This window comes from Phaethon aethereus (assembly GCF_964289735.1).
Source record: "Phaethon aethereus genome assembly, chromosome: 9".
In the NCBI taxonomy this organism is placed as follows: Eukaryota; Metazoa; Chordata; class Aves; order Phaethontiformes; family Phaethontidae; genus Phaethon; species Phaethon aethereus.
The window spans coordinates 27,658,146-27,676,862 of record NC_138585.1 but is presented as its reverse complement, the minus strand read 5'-3'; the positions used below and the strand labels follow the sequence as shown (position 1 = coordinate 27,676,862).

Sequence of the window (18,717 nt, the reverse complement as noted above, 5' to 3'; positions counted from 1 at the left end):
TGGTGGGGAGCCGGTCACCCTGCCGCCCTGGGTGGTGGGTGGCCTCGGCTGGCCGCCGGCCGCCCGCCCCACGGCTCCCACTCCCCCTCCTCATGAGGACGGGCTGGGGGGAGAAAACTGGGGTGTGCCCCCGCTGCAGGGGAGGGAATCAAAGGTTTGTCACCCCGAGTTCAAAACAGGTCGCCACGACCCCACCAGCACCTCCAGCTTCTCCCTTCTTGCCGCTGCTCCCGCCCCACCGGCGCGTGCCTCGAGTGGGAGACCGCCGGCGGGTCAGCGGGGCTGGGGGGTCCCCAGCCTCGGGGCTGCTCGCACCCCAAGGGGACGGGGTCCCGGGCAGCCTGCAACCTGGGCAATGAGCAGAGGACACCGGAGGTGCCCCCCGCCCTCGTCCCAGCCCTCCCGGGAGCCTGAGGGCAGGTTTAGGAGTGGGGTGTGGGGAAGCCCTGCGGACCGTTTCCCACCGGCCCGTACAGGGCTGGGGAAGGGACAGCGGGTGACGGCAGCCCCGGCCCTTGCCCGCCCGCCCGCTCTGCGCTGCCACCCCCGCACACCCCACGGACACCCTCTCCCGGGGGTCTGCACCCGGGGCGTGCCTCAACGGCGGATCACCGCCCCCCGCCCTCCCCCAGGGTGGCAGCGAGGGGCAGGGGTCCGGGAGTTGACTCCAAGCCACCCCCACCCCTGCCTCGCCCTCCCACCGCCCCGGGGAGCCGCTCACCAGCGCAGGGGTCCCGGGCTGCCCCCGCCCCGGCGCCCGCGGCCAGCGCCCTGGCAGAGGGGGCGGTGGGCGCCGGCAGGCTGCCGGCTCGGCGCTGGGCCCCCTGCTCCGGCTGCAGCCAACTGCAGCAGGGGATGGGGACGGTTTGCTTCAAAGACTTGGCGCTGCGGCTTATTGGGCTGCCGACGCTGGGGGGAGAAGGGATTAACCCTGGCACTGCTGTGAGCGTGGGTCTGCGGGCGGCGGCTCCGGCTGCCAGAAACACGGGATTAACGTGTTAACTCACTGGCGTACTGTAGCAGAGCAATTTTTCTCCCCCTCCCCTTATTTTTATTTTTATTTTTCATAATTACTCCATTTAACGTCGAATTGTTGCCCTCTATAAGAGGTCCTCTCCTTGCTTAGCGATGCTGGCAGCTATTTTTACGGGCGGCATCTGCCTGAAGCGCCTGCCTTCCCTCTGAGCACAAAGGAGGCCCGTTCCCGTGCTTCCCGCAGGCTCCCGGCGGGGCGATCCCGGCAGCCGCTGCAGCCCCGGCGCTTGGGACGTGGCGGGCTGCTGTGCCTGGGGGAGGGATAACCGATGGATACCGCCGGTCCGTAGAGAGCGGCTGGCGAGCGATGGTTCACCAGCCGGCAAGGCTGCCTGTTCAGCAGTTCGTGGTCCAGCGGGTGCTGGAGCCAGCGCTTGCGGCATGCCTGCATTGATTTAAATCCGGCAAGCAGAAGCAAGCCTGCATCACGGCAGAGCGGCGGCTGCTGCGGACCGTGCATCATGAAGGAGCAGCTTTACGTTCCCGAAAGCACCTGACTGGATGGATGCTTTTGTCTAAGCGGCGGCGAATATTGCAAGGGGAGATCTGAGAGCGAGCTGAAACCTGCTCCTGCGATTGCTTTGTCAAGTTCGGGGCTTCTCTCCTCCCGGCATCGCAGGGACGCAGCCCGGCTCTCCCGGAGACCCCCTCAGCCTCGGCCTCTTCTGTGAGTTCAAGGTCGGCGGGTCTCCTCGGCAGCGCCTGGGACCGAGCCCCGCGCCGCTGGGCAGCCTGCAGCCCGCGTCAGGGCGGCCGGGGGCTCCGGCTGCGACCTGGACGGTGACCGAGGGTGTACCGAGGGCGCGATGCAAGTGTCCATCGCCTGCACAGAGCACAACTTGAAGAGTCGAAATGGTGAAGACAGACTCATCAGCAAGCAGAACACCACTACCCCGAACGTTGTGAATGCAGCCCGGGCAAAATTTCGGACAGTGGCTATTATTGCTCGCAGTCTGGGGACATTTACCCCGCAGCACCACATTTCGTTGAAAGAATCCACCGCAAAGCAAACGGGCATGAAATATAGGTATGGTCACGGTATAGTTCTTTGTTCTGTTGCAGCGTAATAGCTCTTTACTTTCCCTCTAAAGAATTGCCTGCCTGGATGCGTCTGATTTTGCAGAGGAGCTCTCTACTAAGGTTATTAATAGATTTTTAAACTTGTGCGTAACTGGATAGCATTTGGGTGTTAACGTTTTTGCAGGCATGTGTTTGTGATTTTATACAAAAAACACTTGCCTGGGTAGATAATATACAATGTTGGGAATATACGACAGTGAGGTTAAAATGGTTTCTATTAAGGGCTCAATATAACTTATATTGGTATTAATGAGCAGAAAAATCAATTAGCAAAGCACGCTTGAGGCTGGACAGGAAAAGTTCATTCGCAGTGCGTTGTATAGAGCGAAAAGAAGCGTCTGCCTTGGGTACCATTTCATCATGGTGATCGCTTACTGACTTTTTACCTGGTTCACTCAGTGAAGATGAGATGAAAGCCAATTTTAGGTGAATTGCAGGAAAAAAGGTCATGGGCATGCTGATAAAATGCCTCAAGCCTCTTACAGATTTTTATTCCTCCTAACCTAGGCAGGAAAAATAATGACTGTCTGTGACTTCAGCCTGAAGTCTTTGGCGTGGGCAGCTGATAAGCTTCTCTGACATGCCTTCAGCTGAACATGGGATGGATTTCTGTGACTTTGGCGGTTGGCTTTTGCCGGTTCAGGATGTCCCTCTAATGGATGACGTTACTGGGAACAGGAGAAGGGGATGCTCTGCGCACCTTGCCCGAGGCAGAGCTGCTGCCTCCCCGAGCAGCCCTGTGCAGAGCAGCCCGGCGGCCGGCACAAGGGGGTCTCCAGGGGGCAGGGCGTGAGGAGGGCGGCGAGGGGCACAGGGCTCTGGGTGACTTCAGCCGCGCTCGTTTCCAGCCCACCGGGTGATGACCTGCGCTCCTGCGCAGCCAGCCGTACCCACACCGGGCAAGCGGCGCGGGGCGAGGATGCAGCTTTGCCGTTACGTTGATTTTACGGTCCTTGGGACCAATGCAAAGCCAAGCTGGCTTTAGCAGCGCTACATGAAATTCAAGCGTACGTGCAGCTCAGCACAGGGCTCGGTTTAGGCGATCCTGTAGTCCTGAAAATTTCAGTATTAACTCTCCAGGAGCCGCACGGTGTGGAAGCAGAGCAAACGGGACGCTCAGATGCTCAGATGTAATTTGCTGGGAGTTGCTTGAACGGTTGACAAATAACCCGGAGGCTTTGCCCGGGTGGAAGCCCGGCCGTTCCGACTGCTTGCTCCTGTCGTTCAGCTGCGACCAACTTTCAGCGGGAGCGTTGCACACTCCCACCGTTGCTCCCCGCGCGGGGCTGGCAGCCGAAGCGCGCCCGTGGCAAGGCTGCGGCGAGGGCAGACGTGCTGATCGGTATCTCCAGGGTGCTGGGAGGTGGCATGGCAGGGCAGGTCCGGTGCTCCAGGGGGTCCCGGGTGCTGCGGGCTGGCCCCGGCTGTGGGGAGGGCAGTATTCAGGGGATGGCGGCAGGTCCTGCCCCACGAGAGGCAACTCTCAAAGTCAGGGTAACTCGTCCTTTAATGCCTGCAGCCTGCCGGTGCAGTAGGGGCCCGTGGAGCGGTGCCAGCCAGGAGGTCCCCAGGACCCCTCTCCCCTCCTGCAGCCCTGGCCAAGCCATTGCACCACCCTGCCTCAGTTTCCCCCATAAGCACATCTGTGGGAGACGTCTCTGATCATGTCATTCAGAGACACGAACTGTTACCGAGTCACGGCTGCTGCTCGTTAGGCTAACGGACACCGTGTGCTAATTGTCAGCAGTTATCTCTGCTGATTTCCCGCGGGCTCCCGGCGCTATCAGTGTACCAACACGCTGGCTAATTGCAATTCTTTGCTGCCCACATGACACAAACGCTCCTGCAGCCTCCGAAGTTGGGCCTGTGGAAATCCCTTCTGGCTTATTTCTAGATAAGGTTTTGGTACGAGGGCTGAATTCTCCCGCTGGTGCTCAGCACAGCCCGGCTTTGGCTGCCCGAGACCTGGGGAATTGCATCAGGAATAGCATCTCGTTGGTGACAAGGCTGATGTTTTATCTTTATGACTAATCCCTGTTTCTGCTCCCAAATCTCTCCATATCTAGAGCTGATTTCTCCCCCAAGAGAAGAAGTGAAGGGGAGTTTGGAGGAAGAGCTGACTAAACCTCCAGGCTCAGCTGCGATGCTGCTGAATTGAGATAACCTTTAGTTAGGGAAGATGCCTACCGACGGTGATGGAGCTGATATTTCATGTTCATCTCTGGGCCTGGTTCCTCAGTCTGAGGGAAACCCAGCGCCCGGAGGAGCCAAAGGCTTTTCCCAGTGGCTGCCACAATAACCCTGTAAAGTCCTCAGCCCCCTTACATTTGAAGCTGAAGTCCTTCCCAGTTTGTTTTCTGCTTAAATTATGTCCCCGATGCTAAGCTATACGGCGTGTGCTGCCTAAAATGACACGCCAGCCAAGCTGCCCCTTCTTTTACGCTAAAAATGCGGAGAGCTGCTCCCCCCTTAGAGCCTGAGCGATGATCCCAGCCCAGCAGGGCTGCCCCGCAGCTCCCGCACCGCGGCCAGGACGCTTCCCGACCCCGGCGCTGCTGACCGCGGCTGCCCGGCGCTCCCGGTGCCTGTGGGATTATGTCAAAGGGAGAGACGGCGACTACGCCATGACAGGGCTGGGGGCGGGAGAGGAGCCAGCTCGGGGGCTTTTCATCAAACGACACGCTTCTGGACCCGTTCCAGCTCAGACGCCAAACTGGAATATGATAAGGCAGAGTTTACAGGAATAAATATGTTCATCGGCGAACATCTGCAAATATGGAGGACTCAGGTGCTTTCCCGCGGTGTTTGCGTGAGCAAACCTCTGCTTCTACTTCGCTAAATCTCATTTCGCTGCCTCCCTGTCGGGTTGTGGCGTCAGCCAGATGGGACATCACCTCTGCTGTCACCGCCGGAGGCGAACGGGAGAGGGGCTGTTCCCTTCTATCCTTTTTTAATGGTCCGGTTCAGTCCCACTGGTGAGCCGGTCCAGATGCGTGGGGAGAATATTTGGGATCACGTCAAGTCTTTCCTTGAAAATGATGTGGTTGCAGTTCTTGGCTTGGCAAATTGCAATCTGCCGCACCGCTGCTGAAAACAAAGGATGTATTTTTGCATCCCTCCGATGCACAGCATGGGAGGAGAGCTGGCAGGCTGGGTCTTCCCCTGCTTTGGACCATCAGAAGGTCACAGCCTGGGTTCTCCTCCCTTCTAATTTGCCGTGTTTTATTTAAGTTTATTGTCAGCCCGATTCAAGCCGTCAGTAAAGTGGATCCAGCCCTGATCCTGGCACGCGGGGCTATTTGGGACGCGCCACGGCTACCACAGAGAGCAGCTTCTCAAACTGAGACTTGTACCCGCCTTCCCATGCTCGTACGGGCAGCCTTGCCGTCCCGCGTGCAGCAGCGCAAAGCCTGGCCCCAGGGCACCGCGGCTGCCCGCGAGCCCGGGCCGTGCCCAGGACGCGGCAGGGAGCGCGGCCGCGCGGGACTCGGGGCTCAGCTCCGGCCCCAGCTGCTGCGCTGGCGATTCGGGGCCGTCAGCAGTTCAAAAATAGCCCTTTCTGAGCGTTCTGCCCACGCATGGGCACGAGGGGCCTCATTTACAAAGCTCAACTATCTCTTTGTGTTCGTAAATAATTGATGGTGGCAGCTTTGACCATTAACTCCAGTGCGAGCCTAAACAAAAATTTTTTAACTGCCAAGGCAAGCTGGCGGAGTCCGTGGCCCGTGTTCACCCTGCAGCCGGCGCGGAGCCTGGGGCAAGGTGCGGCGAGGCCGGGCACCGTCCCCCGGAGAGGAAACCCATCGCTCCCGCCCGATGCGGGATGCCCAGCCCCGTCTCCCGAGCCGCTCGTGGCCGCCACGGCCACGCCACCGCAGCGCTGGGGCTCCTGCCCGTGCCGCGGAGGTCTCTGAGGGCGGGCGTAGCGATGGCTAGCGCAGCGGTAATTGCGGCCCGCGCGGGGCGGCCAGCCCCCGCGCCTCGTCCCCGCTCGGCGGGGTCTGCACGGGGACCTGCCCTCTGCTGCAGGCGCGCGGCGGAAACTGCGCTTCTTGCAGTCGCTGAGCGCCGGGCGTGCAAGCACGGCGCGTAGAGCCTGGGGCAGCTTTGGCAACCAAAGACCTTTCCCGGCCCCCGGGAGGTGCCGAGCCCTCCCCGGTGCCGGTGCTCAGCACCAGCGCGAACCCGAACGCGCACGAAGGCTCTGGAGGAGACCAAGTCGGCCGGCCACGCGGTGCCGCTGCCTGTCCGCTCCCTTGTCCCAGAGCAACGGGTACGTCTCCAAACCGTGGGTGCCTGTGCTTACAGCAAGCCCGGTGCGGGGTGGCCTGGTCAATCCTTTTCTTCCTTGGGATTTTTTCTGGCTCGCTGCCTGGGCGCTGCTGCTTGCCTGGCTGCGGGCTGCGGGACCTTCCAGCGTCCCTGGTAGCACCGAGGCAGCGCCCTGGCCGAATTCCAGCGGAGGTCATCACATCCTGCCGGCTAAAAATTCATCAGCAGTTTGAAGGCATTTTTCTCCTCTGTGTGCCTGAAATTGTGGGTTGCTGTCGAAGCGCATTAATAAAGAGCTGCAGCGGCGGGGGTGTTTCTCCGCTGCCTCTGGTGGGATGGTTCTCTTCCCCCTCCTGGAAAGGCAGCCGCGGGCTTGACTTAGGCAGGGTCGGAGCAGCGCTCCATCGGCTCTGCGCACCAATTGCAGGCATTAAGAGGCACCATAAAAATACTACAGCGCAAAGAATTCCTCATCCCACCTTTCTGCCTAAATAAATATCCACTGGCAAACGTAATTAAGGTGTGTAACAAGTATAAAACTCGCCATCCTGTGGTCAACGCAAACCTTTCGCGTGTTGTGGGCTGGCAGGTCCCAGCCCGGAGGGCAGCGATGCTCTGGAGCACCTTCCCTCCCAGGGCCACCCAGGAGAGGAGAAATGCACCGGCAAATGTCCCGCAGCCGTCCCCCTTCCCCGGGGAGGTCCCGGGCGCCCGCAGAGGAGCCTGGGGGGCACGGAGCCCTGCAGAGACCCAGAGCTGCGTCCGAGACCGTCGGGAAAACGACTTTCGCCTCCGTGACCGCCGGCGGTCCCTTCCGCTCCTTTGAACGCACCCCGGGTGACCTGTGGGCTAGAAGCAGAAACTGCAAGGCTTTTAGTAAAGTGCTGATTTCTTATGTAGGAGCGCGGTGTTATTAACGCTAGAACGGCGCTGTAAAGCACGCCTCGCGTGCAGCGCCCGCGCAGCGCGCCGGGCGGTACGGCCGGCGTGAGCGGGGGCTTACAGGAGCCAAAAGCAAACTTCCCACCCGCCAGGCTTGGAAAAACACACGGCCGCAAGATTAGTTGGGAAATAGAAGATAAACCTCTCGTGCGATTCGAGGGTGAAAGCAGGTATTTCTTGGCAGTATTTCAGGACTTGTGTCTTCTTCTTCCTTGCATCACACTACAAGCATTAACCATAGTAACTACCTCATACGTTTAGGAATCTGTGGTTTATTTAAGTCTCGCTGTGGTTTATTCAAGTCTTGCTGCAATTATGAGTAGTTTTAAGCACTCACATGCGAGTGGCACAATTATTCTGATATAAAATTACACGTTGTTTCAGTAGCTCTCCACATCAGGTTGATTTTTATGGCTCATCTTCTGATCTTCATTTTATTGCTGCAAATTAAGACCAATCCAGTGAACAGAATGGGTGTACACTGAGTTCACAACGCATCTTCCCCCAGGACAGTAGCTTATAATGGCTACAAAGAAGGGAGGAATAACTCGAAGAAGGAGAAAAAGGAACCAGTTGGGTAAACAAAATCTGTGCTGATTTGTGCTGCTCTCAAATCCCTCTGCAGGAGTTCGTAGCTTCTAAGTGAGGCTGGGGGCTCGGTGTGGTCTGGAGTTTTCTCATCTCATTACGTTGACGCAAAAGCCGCGTTTAACGTTGCAATGCTAAACCCAATAGGTTACCGTGCAAACTCCGAAAATGTGCTGCGTGGAGTTTGCCGGCGGTGTGCTCGCGCCTGTCACGTCTTCAGCAAACGAAGGCTTTGCAGATGTCTGGGCTGAGCGTAAGCACCGAAGACGTACCTCCAGGGTCTCAGATAGAGCAGCGTCGCCTTTTCTGGTTTTCTGAGGTAGACGCGCGCGCGGTGCCGGCGCGGCTGCTCCCCGGCTCTCCGCCCGTGGCCTGGCCGCCGGGGGAGCGCTGCCCAGCGCCGCCGCGTCGGAGGCTCTGCCCCGCTCTCCGCTCCCCGGCTGCGGCCAAGGCGTGTCTTCCGCTCGGGGTTGCCCCTTCTCCCCTCTCTCCGCTGGAGACCCGACCCGGCCAAGAACCTCCTACATCAACTTTAGTTAATTGAAAAATGGCGTTTTAGCGTTATTTGCAAGTATTCTAATAGTCTTCATAAAAATGTTCCTAACTTCCTAGCCGTCTTGAAAACGTCTGTCCACCAGCTTAATCACATACGTCCTCAAGCGGGCTCTAGCTCGGGGAGGAACGCGCGGCCGGCGGGAGCGGAGCTGGCTCGTGCGTTAGCGCAGGGCGGGGACTGTTACTCAGAGGGCGGGTGTCAGCATTTGACATCATCTCTGCCCAGCTATGACGCGAGAGTCCCCACTTCCCCGGCGAGCGTGGCACGCAGGCTGCTTGTCATGGCTCAGCACGGAGCAAGGTCTGGGGATGCCGGATAGCCTGTGCCGGTGTCTGCCTCCCGCTGGGAGCGGGAACGCTGTCCTGCGGGGCTGGTGGCACTGGGAGCACTGGGGGGCACAGCAGCGAGCCGGGGCTTGGTCTGCCGTCGATTCCTGCCCCCCCATTTTAAACCCAAGAGAGAGCGATGAGCTGAGGAGGACGAGATTGGGTTGAAGGACAAACGCTGTTCACAGAGCACGCTTTTCAGGTGGGCTTTGGTAAGCGGAAGCAAAATGACGGCACTTTGAGGAAGCTTCCAAACCGCGCAGCCGCGCTCCGGCGATGCGCTGCACGGCCTCCCGGCGCCGCCAGCGGCCGGGCCCTGCGGGGCGCAGGGCAGCGGGGCGCGGGCGTGGGAGCAGTCCGGGCGGCTGCCCCCGTCACCGGTGGGCACAGGGTGCACCCTCCCGGGCAGCGGCGGCCGGTGGCTGAGCCCTGGCCCGAGGCGGCGCGGGGCAGCTCCCTGGCTCGTGGCAGTGGCCGAAGCAGGTTCCTGACCGACTGATGCTAAACCCGGTCCTGCTCCGCTCTGCTCGTCCCTAACCGTTCCCCGCAGCGTGGTATTTTCCATTAAAAAACTGCACGACAACGATAATCTAATGCTTAAGTGGATGGAAGAAAAGATGTAACGCACAAACACTGCTAATTTAATTACTTGTGAAGCACACAGTTTAAGATATTTAAAATCTATTATTTTAGCACGGCTGCTTTGGCTAAATCCAATTTGAATTTTGAGCACGCTTATTTTTGTTTTAGGCTAACATTGTAAACCGCCTTCTGTAGAACATGTTTGTTAAGAAATTAATTCTCAGTAAGGGAAAGAAAATACTCTGCATGAGACTCGGTGCGAGCCCAGAGGTTTAAGCTGGGGTGACGTATTCCTCGCTGCGAGCCAGTGCTGCTTCGGGTGGGCCTTGCTAATGCGAAGGGGGATGTGGCTACCGTGTCCCCTACCCCACCCCTGTTCTTCGGGGCGGTCCGGGCGATGCTTCCCGTCACCGCGGGAGCGCGAGCAGTGTTTGCTGGGAGCCTCTGGAGGGGGCAAAGGCAAATGCCGGAGGACGGCAGCCCCCGTGAGAGCGTGGAGGGCCTCGGGCGGAGGAGGGACCGCAGCCTTTTGGGGCAGGCTGTGCCCCGCTGCCGCGTGCTGGGGTCGCGCCGGGTGGCCGGTGGGGCGCACAGCGCCGCTGCCCCGCCGCGATGCCCCCGCCGCGATGCCCCCGCCGCTCCCCGCAGCAGCATCGCCTGCGGGCGGTGCGGCATCTGCCCTTCCGCAGACGCCGGCTCGCTCCTCCTGGTATCCACAGGTATGAGCAACGTTTCTCCAACTATTTCTGTAGCACTACCAAACCTCCCGGCAGGCAGGGAGCCGTGCCCAGTGCCCGAGGCGCCTCGCCCGGGGTGGCCGGGCGCTCGGCCGGGGCTCTGCAGGCACCGCGCTGAAGAGTTTCGGGAGCTGTTTTCTGGCACAGCTCCGCTCGGAGAGCAAACAGAAATAAGCGATGGGACACAGGGCTTGACAAGCACCAGAAGCAGCAAGCTTATTGCCAAATAAGCTCCTGGAGGCCCTTTGTACGTGGCACCCCAGCGAGGACCCGGCGCCTTGCCTCTGGCAGCTCCCAGAGGGGAAAGCTGCTGCGTGCTTGATGCCCGGTTTTTGCCGACAGCAGGCACGAGCGGCGTGAGGCTCTACGGCAGGGCCTGCCGGCAGCTTAGGGCCAGCCGGCTGCGGCGCGTCGGGAGAACCCCAGAGCCCGCGAACGGGACGGATGGCCTCCTCGCACCGAAAGGGCGTGAGAGCTGGTAGCCGGGCTGAGGCTGCCGGGGTCGCCGGAGCGTACGCCCAGCTTGCACGCTGCTGGCGACGGGGTCGTGTAAGTCATCGTAAAAAACGTGCCCGGTATGTAAACAAGCTGCTCTAGAAATATTTTGGGTATGAGGTTAGAAAACTTTTATGGTATACCTGTATTTTCCTGCTGGCATTACATTTGCCGGAAAAACCAAGCACTGCCTGGTCGCAGCCGCAGCCGCAGCGGCTGTGAAACTGTGCTGCAACTGACTTCAGGAGTACTTAAAATCTGTCCAAAATGTCCTTTCCCTCTGAAACGGTAAAAGTCCCACACGGTAACTAAAACAAAAGCTCAGTTATTTTTCACAGTGGTCTCCCTGCCTCAGCCTGCTTATTTTTAGAATAATGCAAATAGATTTTACCTAAATATCTATGCAAGAATAAATTGCCCCTCCAAAGCAAAAGGCGCCCCGTCCCGGGCCGGCCCCGCTGTGGGTGCTGCCGGCTGCGGACGGGGCAGCCCGGCCGTTGTCCAGGGCTGCTCTGCTTCCTTCCCTGCGCCAGCCGTGTGATTTTGTCAGAATTAGCCTCTCCTGCCTGTGGAGAAAATACGTGTTTTCCAGTTCCAGCTTATTCAGTCACTTCAGCTTAGTGACTAATACTTTCCAAGGTGGGTCGGTGGATGGGGAAGGAAAAACCAGTGACGGGGTTTTAAATTTTTTATTTTGCCTCTTTCAGTCTGAAGTAGCACCAAAATGCGAGACAATGGCATCCATTATTTACAGCCCTATGGCATGTGTTGACCGGTGACACCACAGCCGGCACCCTACGCACAGGTAGGATTTGCTCACTGATTTCCTACGTGAATAAAGCAGAACCAACCTGGGGCACTGTAGCAGGGCTAGGCACTCGTTCCAGGTTTGCCAGGGCTTTGCCGGGTCAGGTCTGTAGCACCACGGGGTCGGGTACCGCTGAAGGGTGACGGGGAAGCTGCGGATTAACCCGAGCACAGGTGTGGTGGAGAGCTCCCTGATCCTCTCTTATTTCTGGGAATAACTTGATTCATTCAAATCCTTTAGGAACGGCAAGATTTTTATTTTTTTTTTTTTAACAAGGATAACGTAATTCACTCAGACATTTGAAATTCTGCACTTCAAAAGCATCACTGCAGAGTGACAAATATTTTTGCTTTTCCCCTCTTTCATCCTTGGGTCCCACGGCTGACGAAACGCGGTGGGGGCAGGAGAGCCGTGGGCTGCGCACCGTCCCGGGATGCGGTCGCTGGAATCGGGGCCCCCCCGGTGGAGTTACTCCCCTGGGAACGCCAGCGCCAGCGCTGCCGCCGCCCCGGCACCCCCACCCCGCGCTCCCCACCCCGGCGGCTCCGGGAATAGAGACGCGCAGCTGCCGCCGCCGCCGCAAAGTCTCCGCAACCATTTCTGCTCCGACTCCCCCCGTGTCCCCGCGGGCCGGCTGCAGCCCGGGCGGGCGAGCAGCTCCGCTCCGGAGGAGGGAGGGAGCGGGCAGGAGCGTCGCATGCGGGAGCCTCATTCATGGCACAGATCCCACGCGGGGAGGCTGAGCGCGCCGGCACGTCTGCCAGAGCCATGCGCGGCAGCCCCTGCGCTTGGCTGCAGCCCATCTATTTTGTCTTATCTACATTTTAATGCGTCATCTGCAACTTTTCTGAGGATGCAGCCAAAAAAAATGCTGGGGAATTTCAGCTGAAGCACCACCTACGCAGCCGGTGGCCCTACGAGTACGGGAGATGAGTTGGAAAGTGTGAAGAGAGCCAAGAAACTGGGGCCAGGTGCCATTTAGGCACCGGCTCGTCCCCCCATGCTGCCCACACCTGGGACACCGAACCCCTCCTGCCACCGGGCCGGGGTTTCCCGTGCCCAGGACCCACCTCCGGGCTTCGCCGCTGTTCTCAGCTGATCAATACTGCCCTGTTTTGCCTCTGCAACTATTCTACTAGTAACAGGGTTTTTTTTCCTAATTTGTGTCATTGACCTAACACTTAACATCACTGCTGCAGTGGTGGGGATAGTCACCAACTTCCCCCAAACCCTGTTTTACTGCGTCGGGGACCATGGGGCAGCCTCCACCCGCCACGTCGCTGCAGACACCCGGACAGGGAGGAGGGTGCTCAGAGGAGCGCCTGGGCCTGTGTCGTCCATCCGCTTCCACTCTGAAATAGCTTAGAAAAGCAGCACTCCTCCTGGTGCACCTTCACCACGCTACTGCGGACACACACGATTAAAATCGAGTTCTATTTTAGCTCTGTAACACCTTAGGTAGAAGACGTTACAAAGCGGTTTGCAAAGCAGCGAACATGAGCACAGTCAAACACTGCAAGCGTAAGGTTGAACGTTAAAGCAAATTTAAGAACGTATGTGCTCAACCAAGGAAACGGATCTGTGTTTTCCGCTCGCTCAAGTATCTCTTGGGCCATCTACGCTAGTCCAGCTTCTCCTACAGCTTTGCACGTTCATCTGTGCTTCTTATCGTTTGAAAATAGAGCTAAAAATTCCCTGAGATTAGATCACAGAATCACAGAATCATGAAGGTTGGAAAAGACCTTTAAGATCATCAAGTCCAACCGTCAACCCAACACCCCCAAGCCCACTAAACCATGTCCTGAAGTGCCACGTCCACACGTTTTTTGAACACTTCCAGAGATGGTGACTCCACCACCTCCCTGGGCAGCCTGTGCTGTAAAGAAATTTTTCCTAATATCCAATCTAAACTTCCCCGGCACAACTTGAGGCCATTTCCTCTCATTCTATCACTGGTTACTTGGGAGAAGAGACCAGCACCCACCTCGCCACAACCCCCTTTCAGGTCGTTGTTGGGGATGGCCGGGCACTGCGGGCACAGCCAGCCACCGCGGGTCTGTCCCGGTCGGGGGTGTCTCTGCCGGGTGGTGGGCGAAAGCGCCCGTGTCTGGCCGGCCCTGGCTGCGGCCGGAGGGCTGAGCTTGCCTCCAGGCACTGCAGAAGGTGGTTTTCCCAGAGGAAACCCCAACTCCGCTCCCCAGCCCCCGCCGGGATGCGCAGGTGCTGCCGGGAGCCTCCGCGCTGCTCCGACGTGCGTGCGTGGGGCGGCTCGGGTGGTCATTCAACTCCTGTTAGGGGAAACAATCCCCATTTAGAACCGGGGAATATTCCTGAGGGACAAAGAGGAAGGCAGTTTGCATTAGAGTAAGGAAAGATACTTGGTAGGTCTCTGGTTAAAAATCACCATTGTTGCTTTCCAAGGGCTGAGGTTTTAAACCCCAACCTGCAATAAACCATTTTCTCGGGAGAACGTGATGCTGGTTTGAAAGGTGGTTGAAGGCATCAACAGAAAGCGGCGAACGCGGCTGGTGGGGCATCGCGCTGATTTTTGTAGCGTTACCCAAAACGGAGCGGGGTGCTGCCCGTAACCAAAGCTTGCCGGGGACGGGCGGGTGTCCCGGCAGCGCGCAGACCTTCCTCGCTTTGTTATCTCTGCGCAAGTAAATGGGTTTAAAACACGTAAAACCGCGGAAAGCTGCGGTTCTGCATCACTGCAATTACTGCTAATACGGGCGGTAATTTAGTGGAAACTGCTGTGCGTTTTGTGAAGTGTTTTGTTCACAAAGTGGGAGAGAGAAGCCATCATTTTTCTCTCTTCCCACCCACACGGCTTAGAGACGACGTCCTGCCACCGGAGCTTGCTGAGGGGCAGCTACGGCTTTTCTAAAATCCGCAGGTATTTTGAGCTGATGAGGCAAAACGAAACCCAGCCTTAAAAGCAGGAAACGACCCAAGTTAATTAAAGAAGAGAATTAACACCTCAGTTGCCCCACCCTCAGTTCACGGCCAGACGGAGCCGCGCTGGGGGCTGTTGCAGCCCGACGAATCGTGACAAATAGCACTTACGGGGCTCCGAGATGTTAGGAGGAGCTGAGCACCCGTCGGTGAAGCAGCTTGCACCTTCCCCCGGGGAGGCAGGATGCTCCGGAGCCCGAGGAGATGGAGCTTGTGAGGAAGCCAGGAGATGGTGTGCCCCCGGCGCGCTCAGCCTGCGCCGTACCGTACCCTCGCGGCTCTCTGGCGTGGCGCTGCCGGGCCAAGGGGCGTCCGCGAGCGCGCCCGGGGCCGCGCGGAGGAGCGGCGGCCCCGCAGGTGTGGCGGGTGCTGGAGGGGTGAGGGTCCTGCAGCGTCACAGCTCCGGCGGCGCCCGAGCGGCGCCTCCCCCCAGCCGCCGGCAGCTCTGCGCCGGGAAGGCCCCGTGGTGGAGAGGAGGGCCGGAGGGGCGGGGGGATGCCCCTCTGCCGCCTGTCCCTTCCCCTCCGGGCCCCGTGCCGCCGGCTGGTGCCGGGCACCCCGTGTCCCGGGGACCCCGCAGACGTTCTCCTGCTGTGGGGGACAGCCCCTTCCCCACGGGGCAGGGCTGGGGGCTCCGCCTGGCTGGGTACGAGCGGAGAAATTCGGGCAGCCGGAGCTGCCCCCCGTTGCCCATTTTAATGCAGGGGTGGGGTCGGGGTCTGCGATCGCCAGCGGCTCCCTTTGGGCAGGGGTGCAGGGCGGCTCGCTCTGGCATTTGAAGGGGGAGGGAAGGGGGGTGTGATGAGGGGAGTTCATCAACGCGGGAAGCAGCCGAAGCGGCGGTGAGGGTCTCGCACGCTATGGGGCGAGCAGAAGCGCCAAGGCCGAGCGCGCTCCGACGCCCGGGGTTACGCTTTGCTGCTCCCCGCTCCGCAGGTCACAGGCGAAGGACGCCGGCTGTGCCGCAGCGGGAGGGGGAAGTGGGAAGGGTCTCTACTGCCGTTGTTGCTTGAAACAGCTTCTTTTTTTCAGGGAAAAAATTGCGTATTTTATTCACTTTCTGTGCAGAAAAGAACGGTTCTGGAGCCCTAATGGGGATGTTTCTAAGCAACCTTGTTTTCCCACTGCCAGCATCAGGAACAGTGGCTTTTTTTTACATTTTTGTAGCAATAAGCCAAACTCTCTGCAGTTTATATGCAGGAAAACCTTGTCATGGCTTCCCCAGTTTTGCTTAATCGGATGGGGTGGGGGCTGTATCATCGCCTTGGGGCTCACCCCACGCCCCACGAGGGTGGCGTGCAGGCGTGCGAGGAGGGCTGTGCCGTGCTCGAGGTGCCCCAGCCCCTCCTTCCTGGTGGTGGTGTCCATGAGGACACCTGCGTGCGGGTCCCTGCACCTGAAGGTGCTGATGCCTCTCCCAGGGGCTGGCTTTGTGCCCTTCCCGATTCCGCCTGCTCCGTTCGAAGCCCCTCTCTCCCCTCCCGCCTCCTTCCCCCCACCCATTGCTCTCTGCATGCTTTTTATGCGCTGGAATACTTAGAAATGCCTGGGAAGCACCGGGTTTTGCCTCCCCCGCACGCCTCCCTCGCGCCGAGGCCGGCGGCGCGGCCGTGGGCACCGCGGCGTGGGCACCGAGAGCCGGCGGAGCCCCGCACGGGGGGCGAGCGATGCCCCCGCGGACCCGGGACCCCCACCCACCCTCTCTCCCTGGCAGCCCCTGGGGTTTTGTGAAATGGGGTCCTGGGGGTCACCTGCCACTGGGGCTGCTTTGGTAGGTCTGACCCGCACAGGATCCGTCCCCTCGGTTTTGTATTTCTGGTAGGGGTTGGCTTCTGTGGGCAAAAACACCGTCACAGAGCAACAAAACTGGAGTTGGAACAAGCAAAAAACAGCATTATCTGATTTCTGTCGAGCTCTTCTAAGCCTGATGATTCCTCTGTGGGTGTGGAGTCAAAAATGTTTTAGTCATTGTATGTGTTATTGCAGAGATTTTATTTAAAACTTGTCTTTTTCCTTAGAAAAACCTCTCACTTTTTCTCTCTCTCATTCCTGATAGATAGACAGACTGATGGACGGACGGACGGACTGGCAGATAGATGGATAGATAGATGGGTGGATAGACAGGCAGGTAAGGATGCCTATCCTGATCCCATCGTACAGATGGGAATACTGGAAGTAGATAAGCTTCAGGGAGGATTTGCTCCCTCTTCCCTTTGTCTTCCAAGCAGCCCAACTGTCACTCAGTGCTTTAAAATCTGAAACTCTTTGTTTTTAGCCTCCGCCAAAGACGAGGCTGTTCTGGAGAGATTCCCAGGCTGGGGGCAACTGTCAGCACCCAGCTGGAGTCCCAGCCGGGATCAGCTTTAGCTTTGCTAGAGCACGGTGCAGCAGGTAAGCCCAGCCTGCTGTCAGACGCCGGGCGAAGTTTACCCTGTTCGTGGAGGCAGATGGATTTGGACCGAACAGGAGCCACATCCCCTTCTGCCAAGCAAGGGGGACGCGGTGGGGCTGTGGAGGCGGAGGCCAGTGTGGGTTCAGACACCTGACGGTGTGGCAGCCCTGCCCGGCACCGGGAAGGGAAGATTTGGGCTCATTTGGGCGCGTGTTAATGGAAGTGACCAAAGCCAAACTCTCTGCCCTCCGAACAACGAAGGGCAGCAGCCAAGCAAGTCCCCCACCTGGATAACCAGGATGTATTTTCTTATAATTGCTCTGTCCCTTAACAATAGGAGGAGCCACTTGTAGGTTAATGAGTTGATTAAGCAGCAGAGGGGGCTCAGACCATAAATCCTTGCCAGGAGGGTGGTGGGTGCTGGCTCAGCCTTTGTGCAGGGGGGCTGTGGTGGGCCGCAGGCTGCTGCTCTTCCAGCCGTGTGTGATGGGCAGCAGCTGGTACCTGGGTGATGCTGTGCTGCGATGGGGCTGGAAGGCGAATGGTGAAGGTTGTTTTAAAGAAGGGAAGTACTCTTCCCCGCTGCTTGCTGAAGTGCAAGGTGAAGCGGGTTTGCTCTGCCCTGGTGCTGGGGTAGGCGCTCTCCCCTGCTGGGGTACCTGGGGAGCCGGGTCTGTGGGTTTTTGGGTGGCCCCCCTTGCTGGATGTGGCTCTGGAGGGATGGGGAAAGCACCTGCCAGCGGTGACCGAGGGGTGCTCAGCGCTGCCTGGGCGCGGGGACCGAGCTCGGCAGCGGCTCGCGGCTCCCTGCAGCCCGGTGTTACGGCTGCATCGTGCGCTGCCGTGTTTGCTGCCATTGACGGGCTCTCTTACAGATTCCTCTACACTAGATTTAATTAAAAATGAATAATTACAATCGCTTTCTGCCCTGTGCCACAGGAGACAAATACCGTTCCTGCCATATGGAATGGGCTGCTTTGTAGACATGTTTTCTCCCCCGCCTTCTCCCCCTTTTCTTTTAATTAAAGAGACTGTCAGCTCTGACAATCTCCCAGACCCGCCTGGGCACCAGTGTGCCACGGTGCCAGCAGCAAACCCGGCTGTGGTGCTGCTGGGGATGGGAGCCCTCCCAGTGGTGTGGAAGGACGTGGGTGTCTCTGTGCATGGTTTTGGGGGACCCCCACCCCAATGCCTGCGAGAGGTACCCGGTACCCAGGCACATGTGGGGCTTCAAATGCGGGAGCAGAGTCAGGCACTTAATTAAAGCCTTGTCCGGCCACCGCCTGGGTGCGGGGAGCCCGGCTCAGGGTGGGTTCGGTTACCGCTTGTCCCAGGGGAGACCGAGGTGCTCGGCTACGAAACAGGGACCTTCCGCTCTGCTGACACCCAGGTGCCTCAGCGGAGGGGTGTGAGGTCTGGGGGTGCCGCGAGGGGTGCAGGGCCATGCTGTTACGTGTTGCCTCATCAGTGGCTAGTCATAAAAACGTCACCGTGGTGGCTTGCTTACCAAATCCTCTCCCTGGATACCTTCTGCCAGAGCCAAGCCTCGTCCTCCCCAGGGCCCCCATGGCCAGGCTGCTTTTCAGCTTTCCCCAGGCTGGTCAGGTCTGGTCGCCCACAAGATATATATAAAAACTATATATTCATCTTGGTCTTGTTCATCTCTGACTGCGCTGTCAGCACTTACCTTTCCGAGGTAATAACTAAACTAAAAGTTACCATAAAAGCCATTAAGGAGGCCTTGGGTGAGCACAGAGGGCAAAACGATGCGCGAGGAATTCTTCAGGTCTTTCGCAATCCTCGCTGCTGTACCATGTTAAATGAAGCTTGGGCGGGGACTAGACTGGGCACCACTAGTTTAAGGCAAGGGCTGTGAGCTTCTCGCCTCTGTGCAATTTCACTTGAAAAGGTTTTTCTCACCTTGGGTGAGGCGAGCCCTTAATGGCCGT

The 18,717-nt window shown here is 58.7% G+C and overlaps 1 protein-coding gene across 3 annotated transcripts in view; it reads left to right on the top strand.

Moving 5' to 3' along the window:
- The window catches only part of KCNAB1 (potassium voltage-gated channel subfamily A regulatory beta subunit 1), a gene marked incomplete at both ends in the record, with an annotated part of 74,955 nt that overhangs the window by 19,538 nt on the left and 36,700 nt on the right, over positions 1 to 18,717 (top strand). For 2 of the 3 annotated variants that reach the window (XM_082003535.1, XM_082003534.1), the window contains one exon: positions 1,763 to 2,062. The exons of the other annotated variant lie outside the window; for it this stretch is intronic. In XM_082003535.1, the coding sequence (XP_081859661.1) occupies positions 1,842 to 2,062 (221 nt within the window). Of the gene's footprint in view, positions 1 to 1,762; positions 2,063 to 18,717 lie in introns of those variants that run through there. 3 annotated transcript variants of the gene reach the window in all.